This window comes from Phocoena sinus, chromosome 2 (genome assembly GCF_008692025.1).
Source record: "Phocoena sinus isolate mPhoSin1 chromosome 2, mPhoSin1.pri, whole genome shotgun sequence".
Lineage (NCBI taxonomy): Eukaryota > Metazoa > Chordata > Mammalia > Artiodactyla > Phocoenidae > Phocoena > Phocoena sinus.
In genome coordinates, this window is record NC_045764.1 from 58,938,606 (window position 1) to 58,956,691 (window position 18,086).

At 37.8% G+C, this 18,086-nt stretch overlaps 1 protein-coding gene and 1 pseudogene across 3 annotated transcripts in view; both read right to left on the minus strand.

Moving 5' to 3' along the window:
• Positions 1-18,086, minus strand: part of NRG4 (neuregulin 4) — a 132,992-nt gene that overhangs the window by 83,509 nt on the left and 31,397 nt on the right. For 2 of the 3 annotated variants that reach the window (XM_032623010.1, XM_032623009.1), the window contains exon 4: positions 1,424-1,489. In XM_032623010.1, coding sequence (XP_032478901.1) covers positions 1,424-1,433 — 10 coding nt within the window. In that variant the 5' untranslated portion in view covers positions 1,434-1,489. Of the gene's footprint in view, positions 1-1,423; positions 1,490-5,486; positions 5,538-18,086 lie in introns of those variants that run through there. The other variant, XM_032623011.1, reaches the window with a different exon arrangement.
• On the minus strand, positions 13,321-14,422 carry LOC116748554 (annotated as a pseudogene).

The following is an 18,086-nucleotide window of genomic DNA, read 5'->3' on the forward strand; positions in this document are numbered from 1 at the left end:
CTACATATGACAATTTGAACATCAAAAAAACAAAAATATAATCTTATTAGGTTTTGGTTTGCAAGGGAATTTTAGGTAATAACTAGTAACTATTGAAAACCTAAGTCATCATCTGATAAATAGCAAAAATTTTCATAATATTAAGAAAATAAACTTCCATTTCTCTCTTGCTTCCTTTCTCTCCTCCTCTTTCTCCATCCTTTCTTCCTTCTTTACCTTTGACCTTTCCTTTATGTTCTTTCTCTCTTTGCCTTCCCTTTCTCTCTTGGTACCTCTCCTTCCTTCCAGTCTCTACCTCCTCCTCCACCATTAAAAAAAAAAATCCCACCAAAACCATCAGACAGAAGAATTTAGAATTAACATAGTAGAATTCATTGAGTCATTATACTACTGTATACTACTATTTATGATTAGAAAAGCAAATTGCTGAATGATTTATCTTTTGGTCCTGAAGGGGGAATCACATTGCTTTAAAATCGTACATTGTTGGTTCCTGATTGGTTCTGTCCAGAAAGTGACATAGAATCTATTGTGAAGAAGAAAATGGCATTATTCCAATTTAGCATTTAAAAAAATAGCATACTAATTTAAAAAAGTTATCTAGCATTTATTTGCCACTAAGATATCAATACCCTTAAGATATAACTGCTGTAGAACCAGATGTCTTCACTATCAGAATTTGAAATTTTAAAACTTTCCTTTTGCTTTAGAATTGAGAAGATTCTGTTTCACCATCACTTTACAATTATAAAAGTATAAAAATGTAAAGAGGAAAACAGAACTATAAAGAATTTAAGTGGAAAAGAAGAAAGTAAACCAACCAGAACTAATCTTTTAGATTTTTTCTTTTTTACACAATGTCATGCTTCTTTACAACCAAACAACTTTTAATAAGATAATTCTTACAACTCTTCAGGAATAATTTGGCTAACAAATAAAATCCCAGTTGACATTACATTATGCTAGAATCATGGAAGTCATCACATAGGGTTTCTCCATTGAGGGTGGAGTGTCAACTTTATCACAGAATGCTTCCTATGGCTGAAATTAATGTCCTTGTTTTTAATAAGATTACAACCAGTCCTGACTCAGCACTTGCTATTTTGTCAGTAAAGAATACTCATCTAACCTGAATCACTATCTCTGAATCTATTTTTATTCTGATTTCATTTACTTATTTGTAAAGTTGTTATCAGATTTAGAGTAAGCCAGAATTTGTCAGTTTGTAAAAAGTGATAAAATATAGGTCTAAAATAAAATAGTTTCATGTTATAAAGGAAGGTCTTTCAAAACCAAGGTATTCCATATTTCTAGGACAATTTTAGATGGAGAAAAATATAGTCTTGTGTTAATATACATTTGTTTTTTGGTTCTATTTCTATGTGACACACATTGACAAAAGTATAAACTTACAAGAAATTACCTGTTGGCATCTTAATTTTTAAATAGTTTCATTCTTGGTCAAAAGTTTAGGGTTGAAAAACAGCACCTAAAATTAACAATTTAGGAAAAATTATCTTCTTTTGAGAGCATTATAAAATGTCAAATATTGTAACAGTAATATTCTTTTAAACGATGAAAATAATTAAGACATTTAAAGGCTAGGACAAAATTCTTTGGTTAGAGCATCTATTTTTTTAGATACTTATCACATATCAATAAAAAAATCTGAACAGATAAAACTACAACAAGCAGTATAAATGCACCAGATACAAATCATTGCCTAAATAATATAATGTACTCTTAAATCTCTCTTTGAAGAAACATCTAATGTTTTACTTTTAATAAACATTGTTAAATTAGTAGTATACTATATGAGATTATATATGAAAGATATGAGTCAGTAAGTGAAACTGAATAACCTGAATTGACTTTTCAACTTTTTCATAAAGCCTATTTCTAATTTGACTTTAACAGAACAACTTTCTATTTTTCAGTTTATTAAAAATGGCCAAAAAACACACTATAGAAAAAACTGCATTTAAAAGGTCTGCATTTCTATAGAAACTTTAAAAATTTTATAAAAGTACTTTCAAATTTACTGTAGATTGCACTACATTTACCAATATACAAATGCCTTTTAAAAAATATCTGGCATCTAGCAAAGCAAAGTAGCTATATATGAAGTTATCTGCTGTAACAGAAACAAAGGAATTACAAAATACAGTTGAAAAGATGACAGATTTATACTTACATTATGATTACATGCTCTCAATTTCTTTTTATAAAAGAGACTCACTCCTGACTTAAGCAGAAAGACTTTGTAACAGAAATCTCAATCAACAACTTCCTATTAACACAGGTGTAATAATCAAGGCCTTCTCTCAAAGCCAGTCACTCTTTCTTAAACAGACAAGCAATGAGAGAGAGAAAGACAGAAGTTAAACCTATTTAATTTGAAATAATCACTGGCTCATCATATGAGTTTCTTTTTCTAAAGAAACAAGGCTTACCTCAATAAAAACTCACATTCATACAAACAATAAATTTTGTTGGATATGCAGCGCTTCAAAAGTTTTTGAACAATGCAGTCTGCAGCAGCTGTGCCTTGCCCTTTATGACACGTCAAAAATCTGATTTATATGGCTGCAGTGTGCAGTGTGGGCGCAGTGGAGACAAAGACCAAGGTGTGCACAGAGGTCAGGCTCCAGCCAAGGGAACCACCCCTTTCAGTCCACATGTTCAGAGTTGCAAATGGAGCAGAATTTTATTTAGAAAAGAAGTTGTACTAAAAGCTGTGCTCTCAAATCACTGTCCAATTCTTTAAGTTATAAAGTAAACCACATTCTTTAGACTGCTAATTTATCTCTGCGTGTCTGAATAATTCCAAAGTGTTGTACAACTTTGTGAAGAAAAGGAATTTGAATATGGAGTTAGTGGACAAGTATTCCCTGGGGTTTTTTAAAAAAAGGAATTTCCTTACAAAACGCGTAACATTTATACAAACGGTGATTTGAAGTACCTATAAAACTGAAAGAAGGTAATATTTATAATACAGCATGTGTACAATGCCATGTGCAATATGAAGTGAATATAATCACTGAACATGACTAATACTGATGGCAATATAACCATCTGCAAACTATAACAAAGCTGTAATACATACATTAAGGGAAGCTATGAGGTTTAAAAATCATAAATAACTTAAAATATTGACAAAAACTATAATTTTGCTTAAAATGAAGTGCGGGGTTCTTCAGCACGTAATTACCTAAAGTATGCCAACCATTCAGATGGTTATCTTTTCTAAAACCACAATTCAGACATGACTCCTTGTGTGATGTAAAACATGGAAATGAGTACATTTGCTCTTTTAAGAAAATATTAAAATAATCTCATATAATTCATATTCTGAGAACAATTCTTTTCATTACTATTATCTTCCACACTCAAAGGCAATTTTTACATAGTTACAATCTTATACATACACACACATACATATATACACACACACATATATAAAATTTTGTTAGCTTACAGTGTTTCGATTTTAAAATGGTATTTTTATGAAAAATCAGTAAACTTTATTATTTGATTTGAACTATGGAACTATGATGCTGTCCACTAACATGAAAATTACTACTAAATTGTATGTGAGAGATAATAATCTGTGACTTCATTCAGGATATTAAAGATGTATTTATTAGGAGACATACCATGGCAGTTGGTTTGGTATTAATAATTTTTCACACAATACAAATAAACTTAACCTTTGAGGCTACATGATTCTAAAGAAGACCTAATGTTTTTCAAGTTGACTTTTCACTCTAAATAAAAGCCATGGTCTTTAAGAATAATTTATTTGTTCATGCATCTATCAACAAATATGTTGTAAGTGGCCTGCTCTTGTTAACAAATGATAGACACATGAACAAAAACAGGTAACTACGAAAATGTTGTAGGCTGACATTTAAACCATATTTTGGCTTAAAATGATAATTGGGCTTAAAATGATAATTTCATGCAATTCAACCAAATATAGTCTCAAAGACACCTATTTATGTCACTATAATAACACACACAAAAACAAAGCTTAACTATTAAGGAGAATCAGAGAAAGATTCCAAGAGGGAGCTTTACTTGTGCTGAGCCTTGAAGAATGAGTAAGAGTTTGTAAACAGAGATGGATGAACATTCTAGACAGAGGTGACAGCATGTTCAAAGGCACAGAAGAAATAAAATCCTAATGTATTCAGATAACTGCAGGTAGATTACAGGTCAGGATGTGTGCAGAGTATGTGTGTGGAGTGTGCATGAGTTCGTAAGAGGATAGGATGGTGGGGGAAGGAGTGGTAAGAACAGATCTTGTAAAATAACCAGGGTTCAAATAGTGACTCTATCTGAAAGGCAATAGGGATACTTTGAAAGGTTTTTAGCAAAGAAGTGGCACGATCACATCTACATTTTAGAAAATTCATTTTGATAGTGGTGTGGAAAATAGATTGCAACCTGCCGAGGAACTGGTATCAGAGAAAACTATTTGGAGGACATTTTAATAATCAAGAATAGTGAAGAAATAAAGCAATGGGAATGAGGATAAAGGAGAGAACTAAAGATATACTTAATAGGTACACCCACAGAATGGGAGAGCAGGGTACAAAAGAAAGAAAAATCAAGGCTAACTTTCAAGTATCCATTAGAGAAATGTATATTAAACCCACAATGAGATACCATTTCACACCCTACTAGAATGGTTATAGTAAAAATGACAGACAATAACAAAGAGAAACTAGACCTCTCATACATTGCTGGTAGGACTAAAATGGTACAGTCACTTTGCAAAATAATCTGAAAGTTTCTTAAAAAGTTAAACATAAATTTGCCATAAATGTATCCAAGAGATATGGAAATATGGGTCCACACAAAGATAGGAGTGTGATGCTTAGAACATTATACATAATGCCCCAAGCTAGAAAACAACTGAAGTGTCCATCAACTGATGAATAGCTAAACAAAATGTGGTACAACCATACAATGGAATACTACTCAGCAGTAAAAAGGAATGAAGTATTGGTACATGTTACAACATGAATTAACTTCAAAAACGTGCTAAGTGGGGGGAGACCTTCAAGATGGCGGAGGAGTAAGATGTGGAGATCACTTTCCTCCCCACAAATACATCAGAAATACATCTACATGTGGAACAACTCCTACAGAACACCTACTGAACGCTGGCAGAAGACTTCAGATTTTCCAAAAGGCAAGAAACTCCCCACGTACCTGGGTAGGGCAAAAAAAAAAGAAAAAACAGAGACAAAAGAATAGGGACGGGACCTGCACCTCTGGGAGGGAGCTGTGAAGGAAGAAAAGTTTCCACTCACTAGGAAGCCCCTACACTGGCAGAGATGGGGGTTGGTGGGGGGGGAAGCTTCGGAGCCACAGAGGAGAGCGCAGCAACGGGGGTGCAGACGGCAAAGCAGAGAGATTCCCGCACAGAGGATCGGTGCCGACCAGCAATCACCAGCCTGAGAGGCTTGTTGGCTCACCTGCTGGGATGGGTCAGGGCTGGGAGCTGAGGCTTCGGCTTCGGAGGTCAGATCCCAGGGAGAGGACTGGGGATGGCTGCATGAACACAGCCTGAAGGGAGCTAGTGCACCACAGCTAGCCGGGAGGGAGTCCGGGAAAAAGTCTGGAACTGCCTAAGAGGCAAGAGACCATTGTTTCAGTGTGCGCAAGGAGAGGGGGTTCAGAGCACTGCCTAAACGAGCTTCAGAGATGGGTGTGAGCCACGGTTATTAGCGTGGACACCAGAGACAGGCATGAAACGCTAAGACTGCTACAGCAGCCACCTAGAAGCCTATGAGCAATCACAGGTCACTATCCACACCTCCCCTCCCGGGAGCCTGTGCACGCCACCACTGCCAGGGTCCTGTGATCCAGGGACTACTTCCCTGGGAGAACATGGCATGCTTCAGGCTGGTGCAATGTCACACGGGCCTCTGCCGCGGCAGGCTCACCTCGCATTCCGTACTCCTCCCTCCACCCCGGCTTGAGTGAGCCAGAGCCCCCTAATCAGCTGCTACTTTAACCCCATCCCGTCTGAGCGAAGAACAGATGCCCTCAGGCAACCTACACGCAGCGGCAGGGCCAAATCCAAAGCTGAACCCCAGGAGCTGTGAGAACAAAGGAGCGAAAGGGAAACTTCTCCCAGCAGCCTCAGGAGCAGGGGATTAAATCTCCACAATCAACTTCCTGTACCCTGCATCTCTGGAATACCTGAATAGACAACGAATCATCCCAAAACTGAGGTGGCAGACTGTGTGTGATTTTGTCTGTATAGCTTTGCTTTTACCATTTGTCCTAGATTTCTGTCTGTCCTTTTTTTTTTGGTATAGTTTTTAGCGCTTGTTATCATTGGTGGATTTGTTTTTTGGTTTGGTTGCTCTCTTCTTTCTTTCTTTTTTTAATTACTTTTTAACTTTTTAACTTTTAACGATTTTTTTAATAACCTTATTTTATTTTATTTTTCTTTCTTCCTTTTCTTTCCCCTTTTCTTCTGAGCTGTGTGGCTGACAGGGTCCTGGTGCTCTGGCTGGGTATCAGGCCTGTGCCTCTGAGGTGGGAGAGCCCAGTTCAGGACATTGGTCTAAAAGAGACCTGCCGGCTCCATGTAATATCGAACAGTGAAAGTTCTCCCAGATATCTACATCTCAATGTTAAGACCCAGCTCCACTCAATGACCAGCAAGTTACAGTGCTAGACACCCTATGCCAAACAACTAGCAAGACAGAAACACAACCCCACCCGTTAGCAAAGAGGATGCCTAGTATCATAATAAGGTCACAGACACCACAAAACACACCACCGGACATGGTCCTGCCCACCAGAAAGACAAGATCCAGCCTCATCCACCAGAACACAGGCACCAGTCCCCTCCACCAGGAAGCCTACACAACACACTGAGCGAACCTTAGCCACTGGGGGGAGACACCAAAAACAACGGGTACTATGATCCTGCAGCCTGCAAAAAGGAGACCCCAAACTCAGAAAGTTAAGCAAAATGAGAAGACAGAGAAACACACAGCAGATGAAGGAGCAGGTAAAAACCCACCAGACCAAACAAATGAGGAGGAAATAGGCAGTCTACCTGAAAAAGAATTCAGAGTAATGAGAGTAAAGATGATCCAAAATCTTGGAAATAAAATGGAGAAAATACAAGAAACGTTTAACAAGGACCTAGAAGAACTAAACGGCAAACGAACAATGATGAACAACACAATAAATGAAATTAAAAATTCTCTAGAAGGAATCAAGAGCAGAATAACTTAGGCAGAAGAACGGATAAATGACCTGGAAAATAAAATAGTGGCAATAAGTACCACAGAGCAGAATAAAGAAAAAAGAATGAAAAGAATTGAGAAAAGTCTCAGAGACCTCTGGGAAAACATTAAACGCACCAACATTCAAATTATAGGGGTCCCAGAAGAAGAAGAGAAAAAGAAAGGGACTGAGAAAATATTTGAAGAGATTATAGTTGAAAACTTCCCTAATATGGGAAAGGAAATAGTCAATCAAGTCCAGGAAGCACAGAGTCCCATACAGGATAAATCCAAGGACAAACATGCCAAGATACATATTAATCAAACTATCAAAAATTAAATACAAAGAAAAAATATTAAAAGCAGCAAGGGAAAAACAACAAATAACACACAAGGGATTCCCCATAAGGTTAACAGCTGATATTTCGGCAGACACTCTGCAAGCCAGAAGGGAGTGGCAGGACATATTTAAAGTGGCGAAAGGGAAAAACCTACAACCAAGATTACTCTACCCAGCAAGGAGCTCATTCAGATTCAACAGAGAAATTAAAACCTTTGCAGACAAGCAAAAGCTAAAAGAATTCAGCACCAACAAACCAGCTTTACAACAAATGCTAAAGGAACTTCTCTAGGCAGGAAACACAAGAAAAGGAAAAGACCTAAAATGACAAACCCAAAACAATTAACAAAATGGTAACAGGAACATACATATTGATAACCACCTTAAATGTAAATGCATTAAATGCTGCAACCAAAAGACATAGACTGGCTGAATGGATACAAAAACAAGACCCGTATATATGCTGCCTACAAGAGATCCACTTCAGACCTAGTGACACATAACAGACTGAAAGTGAGGGGATGGAAAAAGATATCCCATGCAAATGGAAATCAAAACAAAGCTGCAGTAGCAACTCTCATATCAGACAAAATAGACTTTAAAATAAAGACTATTATAAGAGACAAAGAAGGACACTACATAATGATCAAGAGATCAAACCAAGAAGAAGATATAACAATTGTAAATATTTACACACCCAACATAGGAGCACCTCAATACATAAGGCAAATGCTAACAGCCATAAAAGGGGAAATTGACAGTAACACAATCACAGTAGGGGACTTTAACACCCCACTTTCACCAATGGAGAGATCATCCAAAATGAAAATAAATAAGGAAACACAAGCTTTAAAAGATACATTAAACAAGATGGACTTAATTGATATTTACAGGACATTCCATCCAAAAAGAACAGATTACACTTTCTTCTCAACTGCTCATGGAACATTCTCCAGGATAGATCATATCTTGGGTCACAGATCAAGCCTTTGTAAATTTAAGAGAACTGAAATCGTATCAAGTATCCTTTCTGACCACAACACTATGAGACTAGATACCAATTACAGGAAAAAATCTGTAAAAAATACAAACACATGGGGCTTCCCTATGGCGTAGTGGCTGAGAGTCCGCCTGCCAATGCAGGGGACATGGATTTGTGCCCCGGTCAGGGAAGATCCCACATGCTGTGGAGAGGCTGGGCCCGTGAACCATGGCCACTGAGCCTGAGTGTCTGGAGCCTGTGCTCCGCAACGAGAGAGGCCACAACAGTGAGAGGCCCGCATACAGCAAAAAAACCCAAAAACCAAAAAACAAACACATGTAGGCTAAACAATACACTACTTTATAACCAAGAGATCACTGTAGAAATCAAAGAAGAAATCAAAAAAATTGTACTGCTAGAAACTTCCGTCTTAGAACTGCTTTTGCCACATCCCATAGGTTTTGGGTCCTTGTGTTTCCACTGTCATTTGTTTCTAGGAGAAAAACCATATGACCATCTCAATAGATGAAGAAAAAGCTTTTCGACAAAATTCAACACCGATTTATGATAAAAACCCTCTAGAAAGTAGGCATAGAGGGAACTTACCTCAACATAATAAAGGCCATATATGACAAACACACAGCCAACATCATTCTCAATGGTGAAAAACTGAAACCATTTCCTCTAAGATCAAGAACAAGACAAGGTTGTCCACTCTCACTACTATTATTCAACATAGTTTTGAAAGTTTTAGCCACAGCAATCAGAGAAGAAAAAGAAATAAAAGGAATCCAAGTCAGAAAAGAAGTAAAGCTGTCACTGTTTGTAGATGACATGATACTACACATACAGAATCCTAGAGATGCTACCAGAAAACTACTACAGCTAATCAATGAATCTGGTAAAGGAGCTGGATACAAAATTAATGCACAGAAGTCTCTTGAATTCCTATATACTACTGATGAAAAATCTGAAAGAGAAATTAAGGAAACACTCCCATTTACCATTGCAACAAAAAGAATAAAATATCTACAAATAAACCTACCTAAGGAGACAAAAGATCTGTATGCAGAAAACTATAAGACGCTGATGAAAGAAATTAAAGATGATACAAACAGATGGAGAGATATACCATGTTCTTGGATTGGAAGAATCAACATTGTGAAAATGACTATACTACCCAAAGCAATCTACAGATTCAATGCAATCCCTATCAAACTACCACTGGCATTTTTCACAGAACTAGAACAAAAAATTTCACAATTTGTATGGAAACACAAAAGACCCCAAATAGCCAAAGCAATCTTGAGAAAGAAAAACAGAGCTGGAGGAATCAGGCTCCTGGAGTTCCAACTATTCTACAAAGCTACACTAATCGAGACAGTATGGTACTGGCACAAAAACAGAAATATAGATCAAAGGTACAGGATAGAATGCCCAGAGATAAACCCCCACACATATGGGCACCTAATTTACAACAAAGGAGGCAAGAACATACAATGGAGAAAAGACAGCCTCTTCAATGAATGATGCTGGAAAAACTGGACAGCTACATGTAAAAGAATGAAATTAGAACACTCCCTAACACGATACACAAAAATAAACTCCAAATGGATTAAAGACCTAAATGTAAGGCCAGACAGTCTAAAACTCTTAGAATCAAACATAGGCAGAACATTCTATGACATAAATCACAGCAAGATCCTTTTTGACCCACCTCCTAGAGAAATGGAAATAAAAACAAAAATAAACAAATGGACCTAATGAAACTTCAAAGCTTTCACACAGCGAAGGAAACCATAAACAAGACCAAAAGACAACCCTCAGAATGGGAGAAAATATTTGCAAATGAAGCAACTGACAAAGGATTAATCTCCAAAATTTATAAGCAGCTCATGAAGCTCAATAACAAAAAAACAAATAACCCAATCCAAAAATGGGCAGAAGACCTAAATAGACATTTCTCCAAAGAGTATATACAGACTGCCAAAAAACACATAAAAGAATGCTCAACATCATTAATCATTAGAGAAATGCAGATCAAAATTACAATGAGATACCATCTCACACCAGTCAGAATGGCCATCATCAAAAAATCTAGAAACAATAAATGCTGGTGAGGGTGTGGAGAAAAGGGAATACTCTTGCATTGCTGGTGGGAATGTGAATTGGTACAGCCACTATGGAGAACAATATGGAGGTTCCTTAAAAAACTAAAAATAGCACTACCAAACGACCCAGCAATCCTGCTACTGGGCATATACCCTGAGAAAACCATAATTCAAAAAGAGTCATGTACCACAATGTTCACTGCAGCTCTATTTACAATAGCCAGGACATGGAAGCAACCTAAGTGTCCATCAACAGATGAATGGATAAAGAAGATGTGGCATATATATACACAATGGAATATTACTCAGCCATAAAAAGAAATGAAATTGAGTTATTTGTAGTGAGGTGGCTGGACCTAGAGTGTGTCATACACAGTGAAGTAAGTCAGAAAGAGAAAAACAAATATCATATGCTAACAAAAATATATGGAATCTAAAAATAAAAAAAAAGGTTCTGAAGAACCCAGGGCAGAACAGGAATAAAGACACAGATGTAGAGAATGGACTTGAGGACATGGGGAGGGGGAAGGGTAAGCTGGGACGAAGTGAGAGAGTGGCATGGACATATATACAGTACCAAATATAAAACTGATAGCTAGTGGGAAGCAGCCACATAGCACAAGGAGATCAGCTCAGTGCTTTGTGACCACCTAGAGGGGTGAGGTAGGGAGGGTGGGAGGGAGATGCAAGAGTGAGGAGATATGGGGATATATGTAAACGTAGAGCTGATTTACTTTGTTATAAAGCAGAAACTAACACACCATTGTAAAGCAATTATACTCCAATAAGAATGTTAAAAAAATAAAGAAGACAATAGGATAACATTTAGAGTGTTAAAGGTATAGAATTTTGAAACTAGACATTTATAACCAATAAAATATCCTTTAAGTTTAAAAAAAATAAAACAAAACATGCTAAGTGAAAGAAGCCAGTCATAAAAACCACATATTGTATGATTCCATTTATAAGAAATCTTTAGAAAAGGCAAATCAGAAGAGACAGGAATAGATTAATGATTGCTTGGGACTGGGGCTGGGAAAAGGAAATTATGCAAATGAGCATAAAGGATGTTTTTAGAATGATGGAAATATTCTACAATTGGATTGTTGAGGTGGCCGCAAATTTGATAGAGCTAAAATATAGGGCTTCCCTGGTGGTGCAGTGGTTGAGAGTCCGCCTGCCAATGCGGGGGGCACGGGTTCGTGCCCTGGTCCAGGAGGATCCCGCGTGCCGCGGAGCGGCTGGGCCCGTGGGTCGTGGCCACTGGGCCTGCGCGTCCGGAGCCTGTGCTCCGTGACGGGAGAGGCCACAGCAGTGAGAGGCCCGCGTACCGCCAAAAAAAAAAAAAAAACACTAAAATATAAAATAAGTGCACTTTATGGTATATAAATTATGCTTTAATAAAGATGGTAAAAACAAAATAAAGGAATACCAAAACAGATGTCATGAGTAAGATGATGATTTCTCTCGAGTCATGGTATATTTTAAATGTTATTGGGACATGTAGAAGGAAATGCCTGAAAATGCAGATCTTGCATGTACGATAAGAATGAGGTTAGAGATAAGAGATTTGGGACTCAAATTCCACAGGTGGCTGCTGAAGTCATTAGCTCAGAGTGTGTACATGTGTGAGACAGAGGCCATGGACTGATCTCTGGAAAATATCAACATTTAATGGTTGGAGAAGGAGCCCACTAAGAAATTATCAGAGAAATAAGAGAAGAACCAATATGACCAATGGCAAGCTCTTCTTCCATAATTCAAAATGCTTATCCTCTCTATTTCTAGATTTAGCACTCTAGACAACATCTAACTCCCAGTGATGAAAGATGAGGCTTCAGCTCTCTTACACTACCCTCTACCTCTTTAATATGAATGTTTGAAAAGTTACACTATTATCTATTTCTTCTCTTTGTTATATCTGTAATTTTAAATAATATACTTCTGTCCTCATCAATGAACTTGAGTCAATTCACAGACTAACTTCTTAACATGTAAAATAAGTAACTGTACTGCTAACTTTGCTTCCACCTTTTCTCTCCCCACTTCCTCTTTCTGCCTTAGCAGCTATGCCTTGACTCTTACATCATGAAGGTTTTTAACATTTACATTCTCGTCTGTGACCTTAATGAAGTGTTTTCATAACTTTGCCTCTGGACGTAAAACTTGAAAACCAATAAACTACAGTTCTGTCAATATAACTGTAAATAGTATTCACAGCAGATCCATGCAGTGTGAAAGAATAACATTTCCTTCTATTGTTTCAGTGTCACCATACCTGGGCCATTCATAAGATAATATTCCCAAAAGCAAGATAAAATAAATTCTCTTTTCTTAAACTCTAGGTTGATTAAAATCATGCTATATTTGAATTTGCATCTTATTTGTATCTTGTTTTTTTTGCACAGCTTTAGAGTTTACAGTTTCCTTCTTTTTGGGGGGCGGGCGAGACGACTGAAAAATAATGTGCTTTATCATAACATCCCAAACATTCAGCTGCTTCTTTTTTTGTAGTGTAGAGATTTATTTATACCGATAGCACATGATCCAGCATAAAACCAAATCTCTTGAAATGTTTACTCCGTGACTTCCTAATTATTCAGGGACAGGGCTCATCAGCTGATCTCTTCACACACCAGGAGTCCAAGGTAGGAATTTCTTAAACCACAGGTATGACGTGGCTGCACAGAGTCTATACCAGGTGAATGATGTACTGCAGGTGCTCATTCCTCAGAGTGACTCTAGTTTGCCCTCCAATAGGTCTTTTAAGAACTGTGCTCTGGAAGTCAGCATCAGTGAAAATGGGGTCTGCACCTGGGAGCCTGGACGTGGTCTCCAGGTTGTGGTAATGCCAGTGGTTCCTGTCTGGATTATTCCCAGAGACAAAGGGCTTCCTGGTTTCTGTCAGCCTCACCATCACGACTAGGTCCACTTCTCCCTCAATCTGTCCTTTACACCATGTTTCAGGATTCACTTTCTTCTTGGGCACAAACCGCCTGTTTAGCAGGATGGTAATTCCCAGGTCAGCACAGTAAAAAGGTAGCACCACTAAACAAAGAGAGCCAGTAGGCCAGCCTCCTGGGCAGGGTTCACCATGGTCCAAAACATCATGACAGCAACTTGGAGTGGTCAAAGTGCCTCCTGACCTTCACTGGCCTGTACTCCAGATTTTTCAGTTCCATTGGGTCTGCTGGCAGTGAGATGGGCTTGGCCACCACTCTAGACTAGCTCTGTGATCAACTTTAGCTTCCACTTCTGACGTTGGACCTGCCATGTCCTTGGGCCAAAGATAGCAATAGGAATGAGAAGCAGAAGCCACTAGAGAAAGGAGTCGTCTTCTGTTTCTGTGGCAATTGCTTCGGCTTAAGAGCTGCCACACCTACTGGGTCTCTAGGCCAACACTTGGGAGGAACATGCCAACTGTGATGATTAGTTATGCTTTCCTTTAGGATCCTAGACACCTGGGTTTCAGTCTTGGGTTGGCCCGGCACTAGCCCAAGGAGGCATAGGAAGTTACTGCATGTCTACAATCAAGTGTATAATACAGGAGTGCGGGAGGAGCCAGCCCTGGGGCTTTCATGAGGACAGAGTGCTAACCAGAGCGGGTACGCAACCAGGGCCTGATTCAGAGGCTCAGGGGGCAGTTCCAGAGCATATTGCAATGCCCATACTCACCGACCCTCCTGGGCAAAGTGGAGGGCAGGGACAGGGCAGCTTTTCCTAGGTACATAGGGCATGCCTGGATGAGTCCTCACCTGGGCACAGGACAACCCCAAGAATGTTCCTCCTGATGACACCGGCCTGGTGCCCACCCTGCACAGCAACAGCCCTAGCCTTGTGGCCTGCAGCCCCAGCCCTCAGATATTCAGCTTCCTAATCATACTATGTATTACATGTAGTCTTCTTTCATTTTCTTAGACATCCTTTCCAAAGCTCTTTCTACCTCCTAGTCAAATCTAGAGCTATTACCGAATTCAGCATATCAGTAATAATCACTATCTTTTTAACTTTTATTTTTTTATTGAAGTATAGTTGATTTACAATGTTTCAGGTATACAGCCAAGTGACTCAGTTACACATATATGTATCTGTTCTTTTTCAGATTCTTTTCCATTATAGGTTATTAAAAGATACTGAATATAGTTCCCTGTGCTATATAGTAGGTCCCTGTTATTTATCTATTTTATATATAGTAGTCTGTATTTGTTAATCCCAAATTCCAAATTTATCCCTCCCCCTTTTCCCCTTTGGTAACAATGTCTTCTGTATCTGTGAGTCTATTTCTGTTTTGTAAATAAGTTCATCTGTATCATTTTTTTAGATTCCTCATATAAGTGATATTATATGATATTCTCTAAAACCATAGCAAAAATAAACTCAAAGTGGATCAAAGACCTAAATGTAAGACTGGACACTATAAAACTCCTACAGGAAAACATAGGCAGGACATTCTATGACATAAATCGCAGCAATATTTTTTTGGATCTGCCTCCTAGAGTAATGAAAACAAAAATAAACACAAGAACAAAAAATAAACAAAGCTTTTTAAACTAAAAAGCTTTTGCACATCAAAGGAAAGCATAAACAAGAGAAAAAGACAACCCTCAGAATGGGAGAAAATATTTGCAAATGAAGCAACTGACAAAGGACTAATCTCCAAAATATACAAATAGCTCATGCGCTCAATATCAAAAAAATAAACAACCCTATCCAAAAATGGGCAGAAGACCTAAATAGACATTTCTCCAAAGGAGACATACAGATGGCCAACAAACACATGAAAATATGTTCAACATCACTAATTATCAGAGAAATGCAAATCAAAACTACAGTGAGGTATCACCTCACAGTGGTCAGAATGGCCACCATCAAAAAATCTACAAACAATAAATGTTGGAGAGGGTGTGAAGAAAAGGGAACCCTCATGCACTGTTGGTGGGAATGTAAACTGATACAGCCACTATGGAGAACAGTATGGAGGTTCCTTAAAAAACTAAAAATAGAACTACCATATGACCCAGCAATCCCACTATTGGGCATATACCCAGAAAAAAATATAATTCAAAAAGATACATGCACCCCAATGTTCACTGCAGCACTATTCACAATAGCCAGGACACGGAAGCAACCTAAATTCCATCAATAGAGGAATGGATAAAGAAGGTGTGGTACATATATACAATGGAATATTACTCAGCTATAAAAGGAAACGAAATTGGGTCATTTGTAGAGACATGGATGGACTGAGAGACTGTCATACAGAGTGAAGTAAGTCAGAAAGAGAAAAACAAATATTGTATATTAACACATATATATGGAATCTGAAAAAACTGGTATAGATGATCTTATTTACGAAGCAGAAATAAAGACACAGACGTAGAGAACAAACATATGGATACCAAGGGGGAAAGCAGGGGTGGGGTGGGGCAGGTGATGGTGGTGTGATGAATTGGGAGATTGGGATTGACATATATACACTACTGATACTATGTATAAAATAGATAACTAATGAGAACCTACTGTATAGCACAGGGAACTCTACTCAGTGCTCTGTGGTGACCTAAATGAGAAGGAAATCCAAAAAAGAGGGGATATATGTATACGTATAGCTGATTCACTTTGCTGTACAGTATAAACTAACAGTATTGTAAAGCAACTATACTCCAATTAAAAAAAAAAAGGAAGAAGGAAATCTTGCCATTAGCAACAACACAGATGAACCTGGAGGGCATTATGCTAAGTAAAATATGCCAGACAGAGAAAGACCAATACTGCATGGTATCACTTATATGTAGAGTCTAAAAATACGTTTTTTTTAATTAAAAACTCAGACTCATAGAAACAGAGAATAGAATGACGGTTGCCAGGAGCTGGGGGTAGGGGAAATGAGGAAAGGTGGTAAATGGGTATAAACTTTCAGTTGTAAGATAACAAGGTCTGAGGATCTAACGTATAACAAAGCAACTATAGTTGATAATACAGTATTGTATAACTTAAATTTGCTAAGAGAGTAGAACTTAAGGGTTCTCATTTTAAGAAAATGTAAATATGATATGAGGTAATGGATGTGTTAACTCGATTTTGAAAATCCTTTCACAATGCACACATATATCAAATCATCACATTGTATACTTTAAGTATATTACAATTTTATTTGTCAATAATGCCTTGATAAAGCTGGAAATGAAAACTCTGCTCTACAAAAGGCACTGTCAAGAAAATGAGAACACAAGCCACAGACTGGGAAAAAGCATTTGCAAAAGACATACCTGATAGAGTATTGTTATCCAAAATATACATAGAACTCTTAAAATTCATATAAGAAAATGATCAAACCAATTGAAAAGTGGGCGAAAGGCTTTAACAGACATCTCTCCAGAGAAAATATACAGATGGCAAATAAGCATAAGAAAAGATTCTCAACATCGTATGTAATCAGGGAACTGCAAATTAAAACAACGAGATACAACTACACACCTATTAGAAGGGCAAAAATCCAAAACAGTGACAATACCAAATGCTAGTGAGGAAGTGGAATGTCAGTAACTCTTTTTTTTTGCCACACTGCACGGCATGCAGAAGAACTTCCCGGACTAGGGATTGAACCTGTGCCCCATGCAGTGGAAGCATGGAGTCGTAACCACTGGACCACCAGGGAAGTCCCAGGAACTCTTATTCATTGCTGGGAAGGTAAAAGGGTGCATCCACTTGCATGACAATTTGGCAGTTTCTTACAAAACTAAACATAACTCTTACCATAAGATCCAGTAATCGCATCCCTTGGTATTTACCCAAAGGAGTTGAAAACTTATGTCCACACAAAAACCTGTACATTAATGTTTATAGTAGCTTTATTTATAACTGTCAAAACTCTGAAGCAAGCAAGATGTCTTTCAGTAGAAAAACAGGTAATTAAACTGTGGTACATTCAGACAATGGAATATTATTCAGTGCTAAAAAGAAATGCAATAACAAGCCATGAAAAGACATAGAGGATCCCTAAGTGCATATTACTAAGTGAAAGAAGCCAACCTGAAAAGGCTACACGATGTATGATTCCAACTATATGACATTCTGGAAAAGGCAAAACTATGGAGACAGTATGAAGATCAGTACTTGCCAGCAGTTACAGGGGAGGGAGGGATGAATAGGCAGAGCACAGAGGATTTTTAGGGCAATGAAACTATTCTACAGGATATTATAATGGTAGATACATGTCATTATACATTTGTCAAAACTGAGAGAATGTACACCACCAAGAGTGGACCCTAATATAAACCATGGATTCTGGGTAATAATGATGTGTCAATGTGATGTTTATAGCTGGGGAGGCTGTGCATGTATAGAAGCAGGAAACATACAGGAACTCCATGTATTTTCTGCTCAATTTTGCT